At 31.5% G+C, this 22,819-nt stretch overlaps 1 protein-coding gene across 1 annotated transcript in view; it reads left to right on the top strand.

The window, feature by feature from the left end:
• LOC123306147 (tachykinin-like peptides receptor 99D) overlaps window positions 1-22,819 on the top strand; it is a gene marked incomplete at its 5' end in the record, with an annotated part of 100,586 nt that overhangs the window by 4,393 nt on the left and 73,374 nt on the right. The window contains one exon of the mRNA XM_044888042.1: window positions 22,629-22,803. Coding sequence (XP_044743977.1) covers window positions 22,629-22,803 — 175 coding nt within the window. The remainder of the gene's footprint in view (window positions 1-22,628; window positions 22,804-22,819) is intronic.

Genomic DNA, 22,819 nt, shown 5'->3' with positions numbered 1-22,819 from the left:
AATATAATATGTTGTGATAGATATGGCTTTTATTACTTGTAAATTAAGAATCCTTTCAAGGCCATATCAACATAACTGCAGTCCTTGAGAATCCTTGAAGATGAACTAAAAAGTTTTTACATCGTAATAAATCTGTTTTTTTTATTTTATGAGTTTGTTTTTTAATAAAATTTATTTATGAACATTTATTGTAAGTGGTAATTATACTAATAAATCTGTTAATTTTATTAATTTATCTAGAAAAGAATACTTTTTTATATAAAAAAAACTTTTAACAATAAGAAAACTGACTTCAAAAGAAAACTTTTCCAAAATAAATTAATATGCACTCTAAAAGTAAAAAAATAACGGTAATATAATGCAGTTAAAATTATTGTTATTTCTGGAGTCGGTGTCAGCCAAGGAAACAACTCTGACAGAACAGTTTGCTACATTAGCTTGGCTGACACCGACTCCAAAAATAATAATAATTTTAACAGCATTATATTATCGTTATTTTTTTACTTTTTAAATCAAATTAATTTGTTTTGGTTTTTTTGAAGTCGGTTTTCTTTTTGTTAAAAGTTTTTTTATTTAGTGATTTTTAGTGAATCTGAAGTACACTAACTAATTTGTCACTAAAAAGAGAATCATCGAAATCGGTTGGCTTGATATTGAGTTATTCGTCCTCTTGTCGTGCATACTTAATGCAAACTTAAGACTTTTATGGTTTTCTCATGAATGGCGGTATCAAAACTAGAATAAAATGAAATGGAACCACACGGAAAGCACCAGCTTTCAAATAGATAAAGAATCATCATGATCGGTTCCCACAGTCAAAAGTTCTGAGGTAACAGACATTAAAAAAAAAAACACTGTCGAATTGAGAACCACTTTTTTTTTATTTGAAGTCGGTTAATAAATTTTTTAAATATAACAGATTGCATTATTCAAAGTTTAAAACCCTTCCCTGCATTACCACATCCATTGAATTAATTCAATTAAAATACAATCAAGAACTTATTTTTTATAATTAGTGAACATCCACTTTTACAGATGAGTTCATTTTCATTTAAACAAAAAATAAAAAAATAAAACACACCTGTGTCAGACGATTAACTAATTATTTGTAATTAATAATAAATTATACAGGGTGAGGCATGAAAATCAAGTGTTTTTTGATGGGGTAGTATTCACGAGGCTAATAAAATAAGGTAGGGGCATGCTATGTGCTAGTTCTTCCTTACCTGTTGAGCTTTGGGGAAAAGTGTATGACGCATTTTGGGCCTAAAGGTACTCAAGTAATACCTCGTTAAAAATTTGGGCGTTTTTCCGCAGAACACTCCATATATATATAGGTACAGGATGTTCTGTAATTGATAGCAGAAAATAATATCAGTAAATTAAGCTTATCAAGACAAATGGAAAAGCTCTTTACTAAATTTCGATCTGCGGCCTCATTCGGGAGATGGGAAAAATAGAAAGATTTATGAATCACAGAACGATCAAATTCATTAAATTAGTAGATGTCACTTTAGAATATAGAGGCAACACATCTCAATCAGAGAACAATAATTGATTGTACATTGATTTAATTGGGTAGCGAATACTAAAAAAATATTTTGTTGTCGTTATTTATAAAGAAAACAAAAAAAATGGTATATATTTATCAAATTATTTCACCAATACAGAGACACTTAGATGTGGAAGGTATCAAATTATACAATAATACATATGTGGGGTGAATTAAATTGTGTTAATTAAAATTAATGAAAGGATTTGTGTGATATTAATTTATAAAATTCTAAATATCCTGTAAAGCGGGCAGGAAACGGTTAGTTGTTGAAAATATAAATTGTGATAAAAATAACCCTTTTTTGCATCGTACGATGTTGGTAATAATTTGATAGTTTGTTCGCCTAATAAACCTCGTTTAATTAAGTCTTGATAAACTTTTATAATAAATTATTCAAGTAAAAAACTTTTCAACAGGTTACTAAAGAAGTAAATAAACTAGGTCAAGTGTGTGTAAGTACACATACAAAAAGGGTTCCGTTGTTTCCTAAGGTACCTTTTTCCTGAGAAAATTACTATAGTTAATTAAAAACAGCAGAATTTTTTTATATAACAGAATCATGTTCAACCTATGCCTTCCTTCGATTGTAGGTCGAATCCTGTTTATCTGTAATTTATTTTGTAATAAAAGAGAGTGCGGTTGAGGACCCCCGACCTTAAGGAAAGAAGTTCCTTACGAAATCTGTTAAAAAACGTAAAATTATAGTGAGCGATATTTACCATTTTCAGAGTTTTTTTTTTTTTCAACCAATACCAGCTTGTAACTCGAAATTATGGTTCCACTCTTAATACATTCAATTTTTTGTCGAAAATTTCAAACAAATACTTTCTTGAATTTTCGGGAAAACGATAAATTTTTGGAAAATGTAAAATATGGCAAAAGATAGCTGTAATGTCTTTCAAAATTTTGATGCCGCCTTTAACTTTGTAAACTAAACTATTTGTTTGTGTTTTAGTGTTAATTTGACGGATTTTCTAAAAATCTGTTTTTTCAAAAGATTTCATTGCCAGCTTGCAGTACGAAAAAATGTTTCTAATGCAGGTTGTTTTCTAGAACGGTTTACAAGATAAGTCCTACTGACCCAAGACTCAAATGATCTAAAAATTTACAAAATTTCACCTTGATGTCTCTTTTCGTTTGTGAGTTATCGTATCCACGGACAGACGGACGAACAAACGGAAATAGGATAATCAAGTGACTTTATATACAGCAAATGGCAAAGTTAGAAGTGTTTTAAGATTTTTAAAAGTTGACGATTGTTACACAGACGGACATAATGAAATTATAAGGATCATTTTTTCCATTTTCGATGACGGAATCCTAAAAAATTAGTAAATCGAAAAATAAAAATCGTGATTTAAAAAATTATTCCACATATTATATAAAATAAATAAATATTTCAATTAAACTTAAAAAAGGTATTTAGAATGAAGTTTTATTTTTTCTAAATCCACCATAAATTGTGTACATTTCCGTTTTTAAATAAAAACTTCTTCTAGAAACTTTTTATTTATAAATATTTTTATTCATAATTTTTTTCTCTATTTGAGACGTTTAGTATCGAGAATAACTCAATTTTTAAAAAGGTAAGAACTACTTACTCCAATCACTTTGAGTAGATAAAAATAGTTTTTTATCGCACTCATTTTCAACCATAAAATTAGCGAAATTACTGCTCAAAGCGTCACTTTTTTTATTCAAATTTTCTCAATAATTCATAACATATTTTAAACTTTAACTATCGTTTATTTTCGTTTTCACGAGGCATAGATTAACGTGGGTACTTTATGGATATACGACGGCTTAAATCCCAGAAAATTGCCATTTCCAAATAGAAATGTTTCTACAAAGCTGATATCTGGCAACCCTAAAATGAAATTTTCCAAGAATTTTAACAAAAACTTAAAAAAAAAAACTTAGAAAATGTGCTAGAGTATTTCCAGGAAAAATTTTGTAAAACAGTATGAGCAAATTTTAATACTAAACGCATCGTTTAAGTTATAATAAATAGTTCAGGGTAGAACTTTTTTTGCTGTAAATGAAAACAAAATAGTTTAAAGATTTGTTAAGAACGGGAAATCAACTAAGTTGGGTATTTATATAAATTTTCTATTTGAGATCATTTGAAATTCCCATCATTCACTAACAAAAAAAAAAAAAAATTTTGATATAGGTGTTCATAAAATCACCTAATTAGTCCATTTCCAGTTGTCTGTCTTTCGTCTGCCCGTCTGTCATCACGATTACTTAAAAACGAAAGGAGATATCCAGCTGAAATTTTTACAGCGTACTCAGGACGTAAAAAGTGAGATCGAGTTCCTAAATGAGCAACATAGGTCAATTAGGTCTTGGGACCGTAGGACCCATCTTTTAAACTGTTAGAGATATAGAACAAAAGTTTAAATGTAAAAAATATTCCTTATAAAAAATTTTTGAATGTTCTAAATGAATGGGGAAAGCTTTTCCTCATAGAATTTTATGAATTTGCTTTTATCTATCGAATAATTGGATTAATATAAAAATGAAGGCTATAAATCTTTATCGAGGTAGAAAAAAACATTGATAATAAACAAAATAAAACCAAATCTAAGTAAAAACTTTACTTTTATGATTTCCTTGGACTTTTGGGATTACCTCGAAATAAATAGAACACCTACCTAAACGAAATAAATATATTTATAAAAAAAATGACCATTGTGGTTTGATTTTATGTTATTTGGATATTGTTTTTATTATAAAAACTGTTTTTAAACACACACAAAACTTATAATAAAACTTATTTATCCCTTTTGTACCTACCAACGAAGCGTGAATCAGATTTATCACGTGTTGGAAAGATTTCGTAGAATTTTTAAAACCCTCCAACACTCGCGTGATGAACATTTTGCTCACGCTCGATTTAAAACTTAAATAACTAAGTATTTTTGAAATGTTATATCTCATTTAAACTTTTTTTTCTATTTTCCTATAATTTTTTCTATTTTCGAATTTTTACAGTTCTTTTAAATATATTTTAGTCCTACAAAAATTGTGAGAAAGTAAAGATGTAAGTAAAAAAACATTAACTTTGGATATTTGCGGGCCTGTTTGTGTACTTTCGTTAGTTTAATATAAGTCGTGCTCAGTAAATTAACAAAAAAAAAAAAAAAAAAAAAGTGATAGAAATATGCTGAAATTTGTTAAAATGAATTTAATTATTTAAATTATTTGCTCTCTTATATTTCCAATCTCAAACTATTTTTAACTAGCTAGTGCATTAAAAAATAAATTAATATAAATTATGTAGACGTTATCAAAATTTCAGGTGTCTAACTATTTCGGTTTATGAGATACATCCCCCTAACACATAGACGGGTGTATACAGGGAATAACTCCTGTTGATTACCTTTCGGATACGGAACCCTGAGAAAACGTGTCGCTCTGAAGCGTTGGTTGTATCAATTTACACACACCTACGCCTGTTTTGGTGTTACTTTGTTTCGTTTCGGATAAAATTTTATTTTTTTTTTTACGATTTATGTGGTCAATTAATTTTTACGTATTTTGATCGTAAAATTTTGCCTATATACCGTGTGCTAAGCTTCTTCATAGAAAGCTATTGTTTTTGTCCTGAAAAAAGAAATCATGTATTGTGTCATATCTTTGATCCTTCAATGTAAAAATACATATTTTTAAGATGAATTTCCTCCGAAAGCTTACGATTTTCGAAAAAATGTTTTAAATAAAAAATATTAGTCTTCTTTATAAGAATCAGGATCTCAACTGACTATTAAAATAACCCCGGAGTACCAGTCCAATCTTATGTCAGAGCATGATGTCCCCCATTAAACTCTGCAACTTTTGTTGAAGTTTTTTTTTCAATGAGAAACGGCAGTGGAAACGTAAAATTTGTTTTATACTGTTTTTATTCCGGTAGATACTTTCATCCATGTTTAGCCCCCGAACTAAAGAAATGGGGTGTTATAAGTTTGACCGCTATGTGTTTGTGTCTGTATGAAGCTATTTTAATTTTATTGGTCTCGTTGAAAGGTAATTTAACGGAGAATAATCTTAGTTACGTTTCAACTGCGAGTTTAAAATTCCGTACCCAAAAAATCGTAAACGAATTCTTCGATATGTACACCACGCCCAAAATTTCGGTATTTCCATTCATTCTTGTCAAAACTGACATCTATATAATTTCCACTAAGAAAATGAGGTACTTACTTTTACTCGTTCTTTAAGAGACCGTATACTTCGGTTATTATTCTACCCTATATAATTTATTAAATTTTTCTTTTGACGTATAAAGTATTTTTAAAAAGATATAAGAAGTAAGGGATGTTGCTGTTAAGTCGTAAAAGTCGTAAGTAATAATGAACATTAATTACTGTCTAATGTACATATTTGAAGAACCCTTCAACAATATATATTTCTTGTACTTGTACAATGGACCTTATTATCGTGAATTGTGTATGTAATACAAGTATATTATATATGGGAGACTCTTGTACCTTGAATCACACAATTTATTCGTTTAGATCTCTTTTTTAATGCAATTTTTTCAATCGTAAGAATGGAATTTGTTTAGGGAATCATTGTTCTTAAACGTTATGGATTTTTCTTGTTTGAGAATTTAGATATCAATGTACCTTGGATCAGAACCCATTTCATCATCATTCAATTTATCTTATTCAATAAATTGAATGATGATTCAAGGTACACGACTGCCAACGTACAATACTTTATCGTACTATGTTATTACGCTCGTACATCCTTAACTTAACAAAATAATGTTACCATGTTCTTCAAAGCCTGTTGGGTGAAGGAAACTCGCTCGACAACAGAGCCGAGGAGATCTTGAAACTAAACAAAGCTGATATTAGAGTCATCGTATGGATACTCACAGGGCATGATAACCTGAACAAGTTCCAACATCAGATTGAAAAAAGACAATCTCCCGCGTGTGACAGATGCGGAGAAAATTCAGAAGAAACATCGATCCACTTTCTCTGTTACTGCCCGGTGCTCATACAGCAGTGAAGGTAATGGTTTGGTCCGGCCATAGTCGAACCAGAAGAAATTAGGATACCCAGCGCTAGGCAGATCTTGGGTTTCAGTACATCAATTGGTTATAATAGCCACTGAAAATCGTAGCGGGGATAGAGTACAAGGGTCTATTTAGCTATTTGCTCTGAACCATTACTTCGAGGCCCGATGCTCGAGCATGGCCCGCTTACCTCCATACCCATACCCATACTCATACCCATACCCATACCCATGTTCTTTAAGATACTGAAGAATGATCCAAGGTACACGACTATCAAGGTACAATACTTTTTTATCGTACTATGTTCTATATGTTCTTACAAGTAAGTAGTGTGTTATTCTGGGTGTATATTCCAGTACAAGTTGTTAGTGTTGTGTTCAAAGTAGCATCTCCAGAGTATAATGATAACGCTGTTAGTTCTTCTGTATCTTCTAGTCTTCTACTTAGTTCTAACATCAAATATAAATAAAAATTTTTATATACTTTAGAATCATACAAGAAATAGTAAGTTATTTTGTGTCACATACAATTTATAAACACTAGCTATTGTACAAATAAAAAAACCTTTAAAACAAAAAGAAAACCGACTTCAAAAGAAAAACTTTTCCAAAACAAATTAATATGCACTAAAAAGTAAAAAAATAACGATAATATAATGTAGTTATAATTATTGTTATTTTTGGAGTCGGTGTCAGCTAAGGAAACAACTCTGACAGAACAGTTTGCTAAATTAGCTTGGCTGACACCGACTCCAAAAATAACAATAATTTTAACTACATTATATTATCGTTATTTTTTTACTTTTTAGTGCATATTAATTTGTTTTGGAAAATTTTTCCTTTTGAAGTCGGTTTTCTTTTTGTTTGAAAGTTATCTACAATTATTTATTTATTTTTATATAAAAAAAAAAAAAACATTGAATGAATATTCCTGTCCTTTTTAGTTATAAATAAATTTAGATATTATATATTATTCTTTCATATTAAATTCAAGTAAAAGCTATTATCTTTATGAATTATTATTTTATTTATATTTATATTTATTGTTGAAACTGTAGCAAATAATTGTATAATACAATAATATTTATTATATTATATAATAATAGATAATAATAGAATAATAATAGAATAACTTATTTTATTCTTTTAATTTAATTTTTTATTTTTAATTTTGTTGTATAAATGTGTTGAAAAAAATTCAACTATATTATAAAGGTCAGACTTTTCTTTAAAGTGCGCAGTTCTACACAAAATTCTGCAATTCTTCTTCCGATTTGCAAAATTCCGAAATTCCCCTTCCGTGTCCGGTGGGACACCCGGTTGGAACTATGTTCTTAACGTATGTTTGTATATTATTAATGTAGCGCTTACTTTTTTACTCACATTTGCTTTGATTATTTTGTTGATTTCAATGATTGATTATGCACATTTTCAATTGTTTTAAATCATTTTGTTCGGCTACTTCATTCAGTTTTTTTTAATATAAAATAAATATAATGTCACGGTAAAAGATGTTACAAAAATCGGCAAAAATAAAGGAAATTGAAAGAAACCGTTCGCATTTTACTAAAATCTCATGAAATGTCTTTCGTTGGTGTCAAATATCATTAGTAACGCATGAGTTAGTGGTGCAAATGTTTCAATTTGTTAATAAAACAATAAATTTTTAATTCAACGGAACGATCAATATTAAAATTCACTTAAAAAATTAGTAACTAGGCAACTTGTATGACGTAAATGCTAAGTGTTTGTCAAATAATTTAAAACTATTATACATGTATAGCGTATACGTAATTCAAGTTACCTATTTATTACAATTGTAAATCAATTTTAACATTTATCATGTCATTGAATTAACAATTTATCATCCATTAACAAATTGAAACATTTCCGCCTTTAACTCATGCGTTACTAATGACATTTGACACCTAAGAAACATATTCAATGAGATTTTAGAAAAATAAATAAAAGCTCAAATTAATTATGATATTCTGAGTAGTCTGAAAATATTTCCATTTACTCTATATTTGTATAAATGAAAAAGAAGCTTAAAGCACAACTTTAGTTTTGAATGAGATACAAATAATTTTCTGAAAGAATTGATAGAAATACGAGCGCGCGGTAGTGTAATAGTTTTACATTTCAACACAGTCGAATGGAACAAATACCTTTATATTTAATAGCATGAAAACGATCTCGAAAGAAGTTTTCCATTAAGATTTTCCGAGCTTTAAATACACCTCTAAAAAGTGAAAATAAACGATAATTATAATTTGAAACTTTTCATGAGTTCTTGGCTCATAGGCTCAACGACTCAAGCTAGGCTTTAAATTTGAGACAAAAAATTTAGTTGAGAATACAAAACTCGTCTACAATTTGTTCAAAATATATCTATTATTTATCTTTTGCCAATTTTCCGGGCATTTTGTAGCGTCTTCTTACAATTGCCTCTTCACAGAGCTTGTTTCGAATTTTAGACACTCTTAATGAAAAACCCCTTCTATCTAGAGAAAGCGTGCTCATCTACTTGCCTACCGTTTCATTTATAAACTTTCTCTGTAAACAATTCTATCTTAAGGAGGTAGAAACTAAACGGTGAAAATAAATCGAAAAAACCTTGATTTTTTTTTTGTTTCTTTTCTACAATGAATTCTGTTTAAATTCAGGAAAAACTTTTTTAATATGGTTGAAAGCGATTTTGGTAGAATAGACATATGTATATTGTCCCCATATTACCTGGATCCCCGAGATATTACCTGGATCCCCGGACACTCTGGTTGGAACGGTAATGAGGGAGCAGACAAGTTGGCCAAACTGGGAACCACCATGGCTCCCACTCATGAAAAGCTTGCGTGGATGCCATACCAAGAAGGTCTTAACAGGTTAGAAGATAATCTGAAAAACCAACAATTAAAGGCATGGACCAGGTACGAGGGAGGGCGAACCACTAAAAGCCTGTTGGGTGAAGGAAACTCGCTCGGCAACACAGCCGAGGAGATCTTGAAACTAAACAGAGCTGATATTAGAGTCATCGTAGAGTTACTCACAGGGCATGATAACCTGAACAAGTTCCAACATCAGATTGGAAAAAGACAATCTCCCGCGTGTGACAGATGCTGAGAAAATTCAGAAGAAACATCGATCCACTTTCTCTGTTACTGCCCGGCACTCATACAGCAGCGAAGGAAATGGTTTGGTCCGGCCATAGTCGAACCAGAAGAAATTAGGAAACGCTAGGTAGATCCTGGGTTTCAGTACGTCAGTTGGTTATAATAGCCACTGAAAAGCGTAGCGGGAATAGAGTACAAGGGTCTATTTGGCTAGGTGCTCTGAACCATTGCTTCGAGGCCCGATACTCGAGCATGGCCCGCTAACCTATCCATATTATCCTTTTCAATTGGATATTTCTATATCCAAAAATTAAGAGATTGTGATAAAAAAACTATCTAAAATATTTAGACAATCTTGTAGTTTATAATACCATAAAAATATAAGGTTGTCGATGATATCAAAACAAAATTTTAATTTAATTATGAATTCATCGAAGATCCATCATTTGATGAACAGAGATAACTATAGTTAGAGTATTGATAATTGAAGAGCGATATATATATTATCAAATTTATAAGCAGCACTTGCACACAATATATTATGTATATTTTTGTAGTTGCGTGGTATTGTAAAGCCAAATATAGCTCATTACTTGACTACAAAGCATGTAGGTTTACAATCACTTTAATTAAAAATAGCCATGAAAACTTATCGATAGACAAGCTATACCAGGCATGTCTGTCAGTCAGGTTAAAATACCATTATTTGATGAACAGAGACGACTATAGTTAGAATATTGATGATTGATGAGAGATTTCTATACTATCAAATTTATAAGCATCACTTACACACAATATATTATATATTTTTTTAGTTGCGTGGTATTGTATATAGCAAATATATAGCAAAAAATAACTCATTACTTGACTACAAAGCATGCATTTGGTTTATATGTCTGTCAGTCAGGTTAAAATAGTCTCTTAGGTTAAAATACACTCCATTCGCCGTTTAAAAATTGTAAGAAGGTAAAACAGACCTTCAGAAATCAACTATTCATTAGAATAAATATCAGAGTTAAATCGTCAATGGCTTCTTTTTTCATATTTTACATCTTACATTTAACTTGATATCCAACAAATTGAACAGAGGTAAGGAGGATATCAAAGTACTATTAGATATTTACAAGGCAAAAAAAAAACCTGTTGAATTATTTACGATTATAAATCAAAGCATAGGGGCAGATTGGGGGCAATGCATGTTCTTGGTTCTGCCTCGAAGAAAACAATTCGCAATTTCGACATAAGTGATAAACTAGACCGCTATTAAGTGGGGAGTCCGTGACAGTAAAACTACATTTACACAGATTTTGAAATTTCGCATATGAATCAATGCTATATATGCTATAGAATACAAATTTTATCTATTTTCAGAAAAATTTGGTGTGACAGCTCTTAAATTGTGACAGAAAGGTCTCGATTTTTAATATGTATAAAGCCAAAAAAATTTTACCCTTATCGCGGAATTACTTTTTGTATTTTTAATTTGTTCGGTGTGACAACTCAAAACTTGACCAAAATATCTGTCACACCAGAAAAAAATTACAAAAATCCTACCAAAAAATATTTGTGACAGGATGAACCTTGACACACTTAGTTCATATTGAACCTATCGACAAATAGTATTGCGAAATTTTTTAATTTTTTGCTGTTTTACTATCACGTACTCACTGGTTCTCCGGACACTCTGGTTGGAACGGTAATGAGAGAGCAGACAAGCTGGCCAAACTGGGAACCACCATGGCTCCCACTTAAGAAAAGCTTGTGAGGATGCCATATCAAGAAGGTCTTAACAGATTAGGAGATAATCTGAAAAACCAACAATTAAAGGAAGGAAACTCGCTCTGTAACAGAGCCGAGGAGATCTTGAAACTAAACAGAGCTGATATTAGAGTCGTCGTAGGAAAAAGACAATCTCCCGCGTGTGATAGATGCGGAGAAAATTCAGAAGAAACATCGATCCACTTTCTCTGATTCTGCCTGGCGCTCATACAGCAGAGAAGGAAATGGTTTGTTCCGGTCATAGTCGAACCAGAAGAAATTAGGAAACTCAGCGCTAGGCAGATCCTGGGTTTCAGTACATTAGTTGGTTATAATAGCCACTGAAAAGCGTAGCGGGGATAGAGTACTAGGGTCTATTTGGCTAGGTGTTCTGAACCATTGCTTCGTGGCCCGATGCTCGAGCATGGTCCGCTAACCTCCATACCCATACCCATACCCATCACGTACTCCAGGGCTAATGGTCTGTTATTGGCCTACGGTCTACATTTTTCGGACATTGAATAGATAACATGAACCAGTCACGTAAATTTTATATAATTTTGATATGAGCATAATTTTTCAATTTTTAAATCCCTGCTATCAAATATGATGACTATAACGTTATATTTGATAGTATTCCATACTGTCTGTCTGCTTTTATAAAAAAAATAAAAAGGAATACAAATCCTACAGGATCATCTCTAACAAATAGACATTAATTTATAATAAAAAGTTATCATCCTGTTTTTTTTATTTTTTTTGTGTGAATAAAATATTTTTAATCATAAATCATTTCTATCTGGTTTTCAATTTTATTATTATTTTTTATTATTAACACTTAACACTTGGTATTATTATTAATTTATAGCATTCCGTACCATAAAACTCAAATAGGAAACTTTTTTTTATAAGATATTGATAACTGAAAGTTGCCATCCCGCCAACTGGCGATAATAATTCGTACTAACTAAAACAGGAAGTGGACTCGTTTTCAGTAGTTCCAATTTAGACTACCTGCATTTTACTTACCGGTTTTTAACCTATGTCCTCTCTCAGGCTCTAAATTGTCTCTGTACAGTTGTCATTTAAATCGGTTCAGTAGTTTAGGGCTGATTCCGTAACAGACAGATTTACATAGAGACAGACAGAGTTATTTTCGCAATTATAAGGATCTTTATCGAATTATAACGTTTTTTAATCTCCATGTTTTAAAATTGCGATTTTTAACACAGTACCTTATGGAAGAACTCGCAGATTGTGTTTATGCAAAAAGATTTTACCTTACGACTCTTTCCAAAATGAATACATAAAAAATCTTTGATTTTGACGCTTTGACAAAACTTTTAGATCATTTTATTACATTTACGTCAAGCAAATTGCATAGTTGACTAGTTTCACGTGACGACCGGACTACTTTAAAATAAATGACATTGAATTAATTTTAATTTCGGTTATCACTTTTTCTTTTCGGGGATTAAATAAAAGAAATTTTTATAATAAAAAAATTTTATAAAATTAAAACTAAATACGATATTTCCATTTCAAAGCAACACATCCTTGTTTTGTAAGTAAAAAGGCATCTTATAAAAGCAAATGTAATTACTTTTCATTATAAAAAGTTGGATTATATATTTAAACGTAAAAAATGATTTATTTAGGATGTTAAAAAATATTCGCTAGACCTTAAAGATGAATTTTTCGAAGGAGGAAAAATAGTTAAGGAATTCAAAACTCTAAGAACCTAGAGAGTTGAAAATTTGATTTGACACCCACACCCCCACCCACACCCACACCCACACCTACACCCACACCAACACCCACACCCACACCCACACCCACACCCACACCCACACCCACACCCACACCCACACCCACACCCACACCCACACCAACACCCACACCCACACCAACACCCACACCAACACCCACAGCAAAATCCACACCCACATCCACACCCACACCCACAACCAGACACACACCCACACTCAACCCAACCCAACCCAACCCAACCTAACCCAACCCAACCTAAGCCAACCTTACCCAACCTAACCCAGCCTAACCCAGCCTAACCCAACCTAACCCAACCTAACCCAACCTAACCCAACCCAACCCAACCAAAAATTACAAAAATTGTGTTTTTTTGAATTTTTTATGATTTTTTCGATTTTTACAAATTGCAAAAAGTGTAAAAAAAGTTTTTGTTTCCGATTTTGATAAAACTAAGTTTATAAGGTAATTTTGACCCGAAAATTACAAAAATCGTGTTTATTTGACCATTAAATGAGTAATTTTCGAGATATTTTATGAATCTGACTGTAGAGCCAACATCTTCATTCCGTTCAGTCTCTGAAATTATTCCGCATTGAATCTAATTATTCCGAAATTGTTCTTTTCATTTCAATTACGATTCATTACTGTTTCGGACACACAGCAATAAGTTGGACAAAGACCCAAGATATTTCTTATTCATTTTATTACATTAGTTTTTTAAGAAACTGTCCGAAACAAAAGGTAATCAATTTTTAAAATGAAAATGATTTTTTTTCTAAACCATCCGTGAACTATAGCGAACAAAACAAAACAAAAATTTTGAAAATCAGTCCAGCCGTTTTTGAGTTTTAGCGAGACTAACGCACAGCAATTTATTTATATATATACAGATTATTTATTACTAACCAAAACAGATCAACTTGTATTAAAAAAACGAATAGAAAAGTCTCGTTTTAAAATGATATGATTGGTTTGAATTGAATTGAATTGAATTGGAATGGAATGCTTATTTTGAAGGTGTCAAAAAACGATTTCCAAGTTAAAAAGTTTAATAAAATATTTATTCATTCATTTGATTTTATGCTGTTATGAACTGCAATTTATAATTGTATAAAAAGAACGAAAGATTTCCCTTTTTTTGTGTGAGTGTTAAAAATGTGTTATCGCTGTTTCCTTCTTGATATAAATACTTATGTTATTTTATTTGTTAAAAGATTGAAATATCCTACAGGATGACACGTAGGTATGGGAATTTTAAAGTCTCAAGTCAATTTAGATACTAAAAGGTTAGAGATAGAATCACACTTTAAATTAGAAAGTACATTCTCATAAAATATGACACTTCAATTAATCGAAAAAATTTTAGACAGAAGTTATCAAGGATAATAAAGGTCAATCGTATGTGTTAATAACTTTTAAGCCCAAGTAGAAGTTGAAGAGCAAGGTCAAATGCCCTTGAAACTAAAATTCCAGGTCAAAGTCATCGGCACAGTTCTCCATTATCCTTGAAAACTTTTGGCTAAAGCATGCTTTCTTTCAATTAAATGCAATAATGGCATTTTTCTGAACAATTTCCGAAATAATGTTTGAAATAAAAAATTTAAATTTTTTTTTTATGAAGATCAACTTTTTAATTTTAAGTGTTATTCTATCTCTTAAATTTTAGGATCTTTAGGAGGACTAGATCCAATCTGATGCCAGAACATGATGTCCCCTATCAAACCTCTACAACTTTTGTTGAAGTAATTTTTTGAATGATTAACTACAAAACCAGCTATTACCCATAATATGCCCTTTCTTAAAATAAATTCCTGAGTCCCTATCTGTCTATTTGCATACTTGACCATTTTTTTTTGTACGAAGAGCAAAAGTTTTCGACTTTCGGTACAATAATACTTTTGAAATTTTTCTGAATGAATGGAGTTTGGTGAATTTCTAAGCGTTCAAGGAATTTATGATTTTGCATTGATATATAAATTATCTGCATGTAACAAGTCCTGTAACATCCTGTCAATAAAAACTTTTTAAAAGATAATATTACATTTAACATATTTAAATATATCCTATTCAATTCGGAAAATATCATTATCCTTATTCCTTACATCGTATCATTTTAAAAGTCAGATACGTTTCTTCAAACATGTGTCCTCAAATATGTGTCATCTTTACATACTTTTTATTAAACAATTTTTAAATTTTATTTAAAATGAAAAAAAAAAAATTATGCTAAAATAAAATTTTTCAGATCGGTTATTTAATTTCCGATTTAATAAATTTTATCAATTTTTCATTTAGATAATATTTCTCGTCGATATAGGTTAGGTTAGATTAGGTTAGGTTATATTGGCTGTCCACGAAGGGGACACTTAGGCTATAGAGCCCATTGTGATACCATATATGTGTTTTACCAACTTTTCGCTGATAATTTTATTTATCAGCTCCTGAATTTCAGAGGCTGAGTGCACCTCCTTCATGCATATACCATGCACTACACCAGCCCATTATAACTATTACTTAAATTAATTTTGTTACGCGGCGAGAATCGAACCCGCTACCCTAAGCAAACCGCAAACATGTTAGTTTTTACCGATACAACAACAACAGGCGCTACAGCCAAACGAGGGCCTTGGGCTCCTCCACAATGCGCCTCCAGACGTTGTGGTCTTGGTTCTTGGTTCCCCATCCAGTGACTCGCATTGTCCTCAAATCATCCAGCATGGTCCATCCATCTGAACCTTGGTCTTCCTCTATTCCTGGTAGCATAGATCTTGGCGTTAAGTGCCTTTTTCGACATCCTGGTGTCTTCCATTCTCTGGACGTGCCCAAACCAACGGAGTCTTTGGGATTTGATGACTTACAAATATCTTCACCGTCCAGGATATCTAATATCTCCCTGTTGTTTCGGATACGCCATTCTGTCTCTAGTTTTTACTGATGCTTTCCTAAAACTCTTGACATATAATTACTATTTTTTTAATACATGTTCTCCTAATATTAATTTAAGGACTTTTGACTTTTTTTCATCATTTTTCTACGAAATTTGTTGTTTGTTGTTTTTAGCCACGCACGGGTTACAGTAACTACGGGAGATGAGTTTCTTCACGTTTCTAGCCAGTTTTTTATAATTTTACTTAAAAATAAATGGTTTAAAATCTCAAAAAATGTGGAAGATAATAAAATATTCTCCCCCGCTGCCTTGGACGAAATCCTGGATACGCTACTAAGTGTATCTTTAATTTTTCAACGAGTTTTAGCTACGAGTCTTACATAAAAGTGAATCTATTTAGGTGTACACTTTCAACGAATATAATTAATGTTTTTTTTATTTTGATAAACAATTCAAAAATGATATCGATAACCTTGCTGTTTATCCAATTTAATAAATTACAAATAACTTATTGACTAAATATTTAAAAATAATTTTCCCTAATTAATTAACGAAGAAAATTTAGGTATCTAGGTAATATAAGGTAAATTTGAGCGAGATTGCAAAGAAAAAAAACTAAAAATGTTTCCCTTAAAATGGTTTGACTGTTTGAGCAAGTACGGTGGATGTTCATTTCTTCTTGCGGTACATGATAGTTTAAAGTCCTTTGATAACGATAAACACAGTTTTAGGACCTCTTGCAGGGCAAAATTTTGAATTATTTCATTTTAAAATTGTCTCCCAACAGATTAGGAGATAATCTGAAAAACCAACAATTAAAGGCATGGACCAGCTACGAGGGAGTGCGAATCGCCAAAAGCCTGTTGGGTGAAGGAAACTCGCTCGGTAACAGAGCCGAGGAGAACTCACGGGGCATTATAACCTGAACAAGTTCCAACATCAGATTGGACAATCTCCGTGTGTGACAGATGCGTAGAAAATTAAAAAACTCAGCCCTAGGCAAATCCTGGGTTTCAGTACATCAGTTGGTCATAATAGCCACTGAAAAGCGTAGCGGGGATAGAGTACAAGGGTCTGTTTGGCTAGGTGCTCTGAACCATTGCTTCGAGGACCGATGCTCGAGCATGGCCCGCTAACCTCCATACCCATACCCACACCCATTTTAAAATTGTAATTTTTAACACAGTATCTTATGGAAGAACACAGATTAATATTAATTGTATAAGAATTAATCGGTGAATGAACTTAAAAAATAATAAAAGAGCTTACGGCGCTTTCTAAAAAGAAAAACTTTGGTTTTTGACGCTTCTTTCGATATTTTTAGAGCAGTTTTTTACATTTACGACATACAAATTGCCTAGCTGACTAATGACGTGACAGGCGTGAACCACTTTAAAAGAATTCAACTATAATGGTTCATCAAAGATGAGTTTTAGGAAGAAATAACTCCAGTATGACTTGCTTCACTCATTTTCTTTATCTCCTATGGGAGCATAGGGAATCCGGAAGAGCTCTCCACCCATCCCTATCTCCAGCATGCGTCTTCAGCTCGCCTCAAGTCTCCTTCGTTTCTTTCTCAATTGTTCTCTGCCATGTTTCTCGAAGTTTTCCTTTTCTTCAGCCAGTTTAGGGTGTTCTATTGGTAAGGAGACATTCCATAGCACCATTAAATTTCACATTGACTTTCAAGGTCGATTAGCAATCAACTCTTGTTTATACTTGATAATAGATAATTTCCTATAGATAATAGGAAAAGTTTTAATGAAAAGGTATTTCATAAAAGGTCTATTATTATTTTTATAAAAGAATTTAAAAAAAATTCCTTTAAAAGATAGACTTTCGAGGTCGTTAGATTAATAATAATCATCAGTTGTTTATAATTGATAACAAGTGAAAACAAACCATTGACTGAGTTTATTATTGAAATACCATTGTTGATTACGAAATCGTTTATTTTTTTTTACGTCATGTAAGTAAAGAAAGATATCCACTCTTACACACAAAGTAATACGAGTAATTTACTTCTCACCTCCCCAGTGGATATAAGTATGTGTTATAAACAAACAACGTATCCATCTTCAAGTTCGATAAATATAATGGTTTTTTTACAAAATTGTTTAAATAAACTCCGACATATCTCGAGAGTGATTTCTTGAACTTATCCCCTTATTGTCTGTTCAAAATGGTCTAAATTTCTAAACGACCATTGACATTCCTATCGAACTCTCTCAATTTGTGATCACCTGTATATTCGATTTCAAAAGTGAATACCATAATGTTAATATTTTTGAAAGCAGAGCTTTTCATAAAGAATAAATTTTTTTCGTAAACCTTATAATAAACAAGTTATCCATAAGTTTTCAACCTTAAAAAAAAGTGATTTTTTTGTCCATCCCGACGAACGACCTTAATTATTTCATGGAATATTAAATATTAAAATTTTTGTTCTATATCTTCCTGCAGCTTTGCTTCATTTTTCCAATTTATTACAAATTAGTCAAGGTTTACCATGATTTGTATATCTGAATTCCTCTAATAAGAGCCTAAATTGCCGAGCGGTCTAAGGCGTTTGCCTTTGACTGTTTGTCCATTTAGACTTAGGTTGTGGATTCGAATCCAGGTAGCGGCAGTGTGAACAATTTATAATTAAGGGGAGTGCAGAATTGATCACATTGTCGCCGCCTGCATAAGAACGAAGTAACCGACTCCACCCACACCACATCAAAATGTAATTGTAAATATGTATGTAAATAAATAAAGATTAACAAATAATGATGTGGGTGGCCTCTGTTATAGGCGTATATGGCAGAGAAACGGAGGTTAAATCCACATTATTATTATTATTATATCTGAATTCCTCTAAACCACAAAACCCATGCATACCCTATACGTTATCATTCACTCCAAGGTAAATAATTTTTAGTAACTTTTTGACTCATATATAAATGCCGATCAAATGTTATAAAAAACCGATTTAGACAATAAGTAAATTTTTCTAAGTAAAATGTACTACAAATTAGCTTCATTACCGATAATTCTCATACTTTGTTTGATTAAACCGATATTTAGTGCTAGAATTTTATATATTTCACCGACGCCATCGTTCAGTCATCACATATTTCATCGACAAATATTAAAAGAATTATTAAACCGAGGCCATGAAATCCTTTCAGTTACTCCCAATCCCATGAATAATCCTGCCTTAGTGAATTTAACCGAAATTAATGTGCATAATGAAACGTATGGTGAATATAGTATCTCAAAATGGTTAGAAGAATTTCAAACAAGACCCGAGTCAGCGATATCGAAAGGACGACGCTATTTACCACATTTAAAGCGACAAACCGATAAAATATTAACACGATTGAAATGGTTAATTTCCGATCGAAATGAACAGTTTGATGTGATTATTGTTGAAATGATTGTTACCGCAGCGTATTTTGCATTTAAGGAACGTTTTAAATGTCCGATAATTGGAATAACTTCCATGGATACGACCATCAGTGGAATGGATGCTATCGGGAATCCCTCGCATCCCGGTTATTATGGGAATATTTATGCGTTGGGTGCTCCAGATTTAAATTTTTGGGAACGTTTGGATCTACTCTGGCATAATATTTATTATCGTGCAATATATTTTGGAGAATATATTCCAAATGAAAATGAATTGGTGCGAAGACATTTTCATATTGATACGGATGCGTGGGAATTGAAAAAATCCGTGGATCTAGTTTTATCGAATACAAATCCAGTATTTCATATGTCCAAACCGATTGTACCGATATATATACAAATTGGGGGGTTGCATCATAGTGAGGATCAACCGTTGCCAAAAGTAAGCTATATATATTTATTATTCAGTGAAACCGGCTTATGATTGTCAGAGGCACAAAAAAATTGGATCCAAATTTTGTTTCAACCAGACCTTAACGTGATGCAGAAAGAATATCTGCGAACTCAACCTTTAATTAAGGGAAAAAGCATTATTTTTGCACAATTTTTGTATACATTTCGAAACAATAATTTGGATTCAATTATTTTGTAAATCTATTGACTTTTTACTCCAAGAGCCTCTCCTGTCAAATGTTGATCGTACCCTGAAATCGTTTTAAACTGTGTGCACTAAGGCCAAACAGAAACCACTGAATACCTTCGGTAATTCTGAGAAGAAAAGTACTGTCGTGTTATGCGATTTGAAGTACCGTTAACGACTATGGCTTCGTTAATTATCGTTTTTAATTTAATGCATTTCTTGAGTAATTTTTCGCTAAGTTTAATAAAATTCACAGAGAAATTTTCGTAAGGAATATATAGCTACCGTGATTTTTATGTAACAAAAGGTTTTAAGAAGTCTCATTGATTTCGCAATTTTTGCAAAAATTTCAAATCACTATTCCTACAAATAACGAAAATATGAAGATGTCTTTATCTTAAATGCGGCATACTGTATGACTCGCATATCTAAGCGAAATTGGCAAATGTATAAAGTTCAGAGTACGATCCATCAAAATTTGGCAGGTGTGACTTTTGGTACATAAATCTTTAAGGTTTATCTCATATTTAGTTTCTTAGTAATCGAAAAAATTTGTAGGACTTAAAAGAATTTTTAGATAAGTCTACAAAAGGTGTCGTCTACTTTAGTTTTGGTTCCAATATTCGAAGTGATAGTATCCCGTCTCATATAGGGAGCTCATTTATGGAAGCATTTAATAAATTGCCGTATAATATCGTATGGAAGAGAGACAACAGTTCGTTTCCTGATAAGCCGAGTAAAGTGTTTACACAGTCATGGATGCCCCAGCAACAAGTTTTAGGTTAGTCGAATTTCACCCATCTGATAAGCAGTTTTTCCCAAAAAATTATTTCTCATTTTAGATCATCCAAATGTAGTAGCTTTTGTTACGCATGCGGGTTTACATTCGGTAGAAGAAGCTATTCGAAGTCACGTGCCAATGGTTGGTATCCCATATGGCGGTGATCAATTATTCAATGCCCGGCGTCTGGAATCATTAAAAATTGGACGACAATTATTATTCACAGACATAACAACCGATACATTAACCGATGCCATAACGGATATTGCAACAAATCCAGAATATAAGAAAAATATTGAGAAAGTTTCCGAATGGATGGAAGACCAACCAATGAAACCGATGGATCGTACGATGTGGTGGATTGAATATATAATTCGGCATCGTGGTGCGAAACATTTACGATGTCCAGCTGCTGATTTTTCATGGCCAAAATATTTGTTATTAGATTTGATTGGATTCATTTTAGGAGTCTTTATTTTCATTACATTTTTAATTATTTTTGTAGTTAGGGTTCTGTTTTTCAAAATGAAAAAATTAATTGTTAAAAGTAAAAAACATTTGGACTAAAATTATTGATTTTATATATTTATTTATTTTTTTTGATTTCCTGCTCAAATATTTTAGATTTCAACCCAAAATCGATATTTTTATGATATATTTACATTTCAGGGCCTTTAAAACTGGTTCTGTAGAAAAAAAAGTAAATTTTGCACGAAAAATTTCAAAGTAAAAAATGTTAGGACCATTGCCCGTCTTTGAATGCTTTTATAAATTTTCAAAGTTGTCGATACTTAATAAAAGGATAGAAATTCATATTTAAATTATAAATGCTGGATTTTTTTCACATTTCAGAGGCGTAAATAAAGTTTTGTATGATATGCGAGTGATAAGTATTCATTTTAATCACAGCATGGTAATTTTTAACCATCCAATAACACAAATTATTTTCGGCTCAATTTTATTAGATTAGTTTCAACATACTGTATGCGAGAGGAAAAACAAAAAACTTTAGTCGAATATTTTTAACATGGAAATTGAAAATATAATATCATTGAGATTTTCTTAAGATTAAGAGAATATTTTGCTATGTCAGGGTTCGAGTACGCAACGTCGATGTGAAAATTCAAAATAAACAATTTCCTTTTTTATTTGCCTTAATCCGATCAGAAAACGGTACCGACAGAAAACAATGTAGAGATAAATTGTCCCAAGAATCGCGTGCAGAAGGTCGTGCCGATCGATCCCGAACCGGAAAACTCTTTTACTGTATTTTTACAACAAAAGAAACCAATTTTTTTAAAAATTAGCTTTTTTTCTCAAAATTTTCCGAAGTGATTATAAAAATCTGGTAGATTTACCCAAATATTCTATTTATCTGCCTTTTTATAACTGGGCGTTGCAACGCGCCAACTGGCGATAATAATTCGTACTAATTTAAACAATACTTGTTCTTATCATTTTTCCAATCAAAATATATAAATTCAAATCAGATAAATCTCGCCAACTGTCGATTAAAATTCGTACTAATTAAAACAGGAAGTGGATCCCTTTTTCAGTAGTTCCAGTTTAAACCACCAGGTTACTTACATACCATTTTTCAATATAAAATAAGCTTTATATTCTTAAAACATATACACAAATATAAATAATCAATAATCAATATATTTATCATTATTTTAATTTGTGTTTTTTCGTTTTGATTTCAGTAAATTTATCGATTGCTGATACAATGGTGTCAACATTAAATGTGACATTTAATTATACATACATGTTAAATTCACATTGGCCATTTGGACGTTTATATTGTAAAATTGCACAATTTGTTGCGATCTTATCAATATCAGCATCAGTGTTTACATTAATGGCAATATCAATTGATCGGTAAGTGTTTATATTA

This window comes from Chrysoperla carnea, chromosome 1 (genome assembly GCF_905475395.1).
Source record: "Chrysoperla carnea chromosome 1, inChrCarn1.1, whole genome shotgun sequence".
Classification (NCBI taxonomy): Eukaryota; Metazoa; Arthropoda; class Insecta; order Neuroptera; family Chrysopidae; genus Chrysoperla; species Chrysoperla carnea.
Note: the sequence above shows the minus strand (reverse complement) of the source record. Positions and strands in the feature narration are given on the sequence as shown.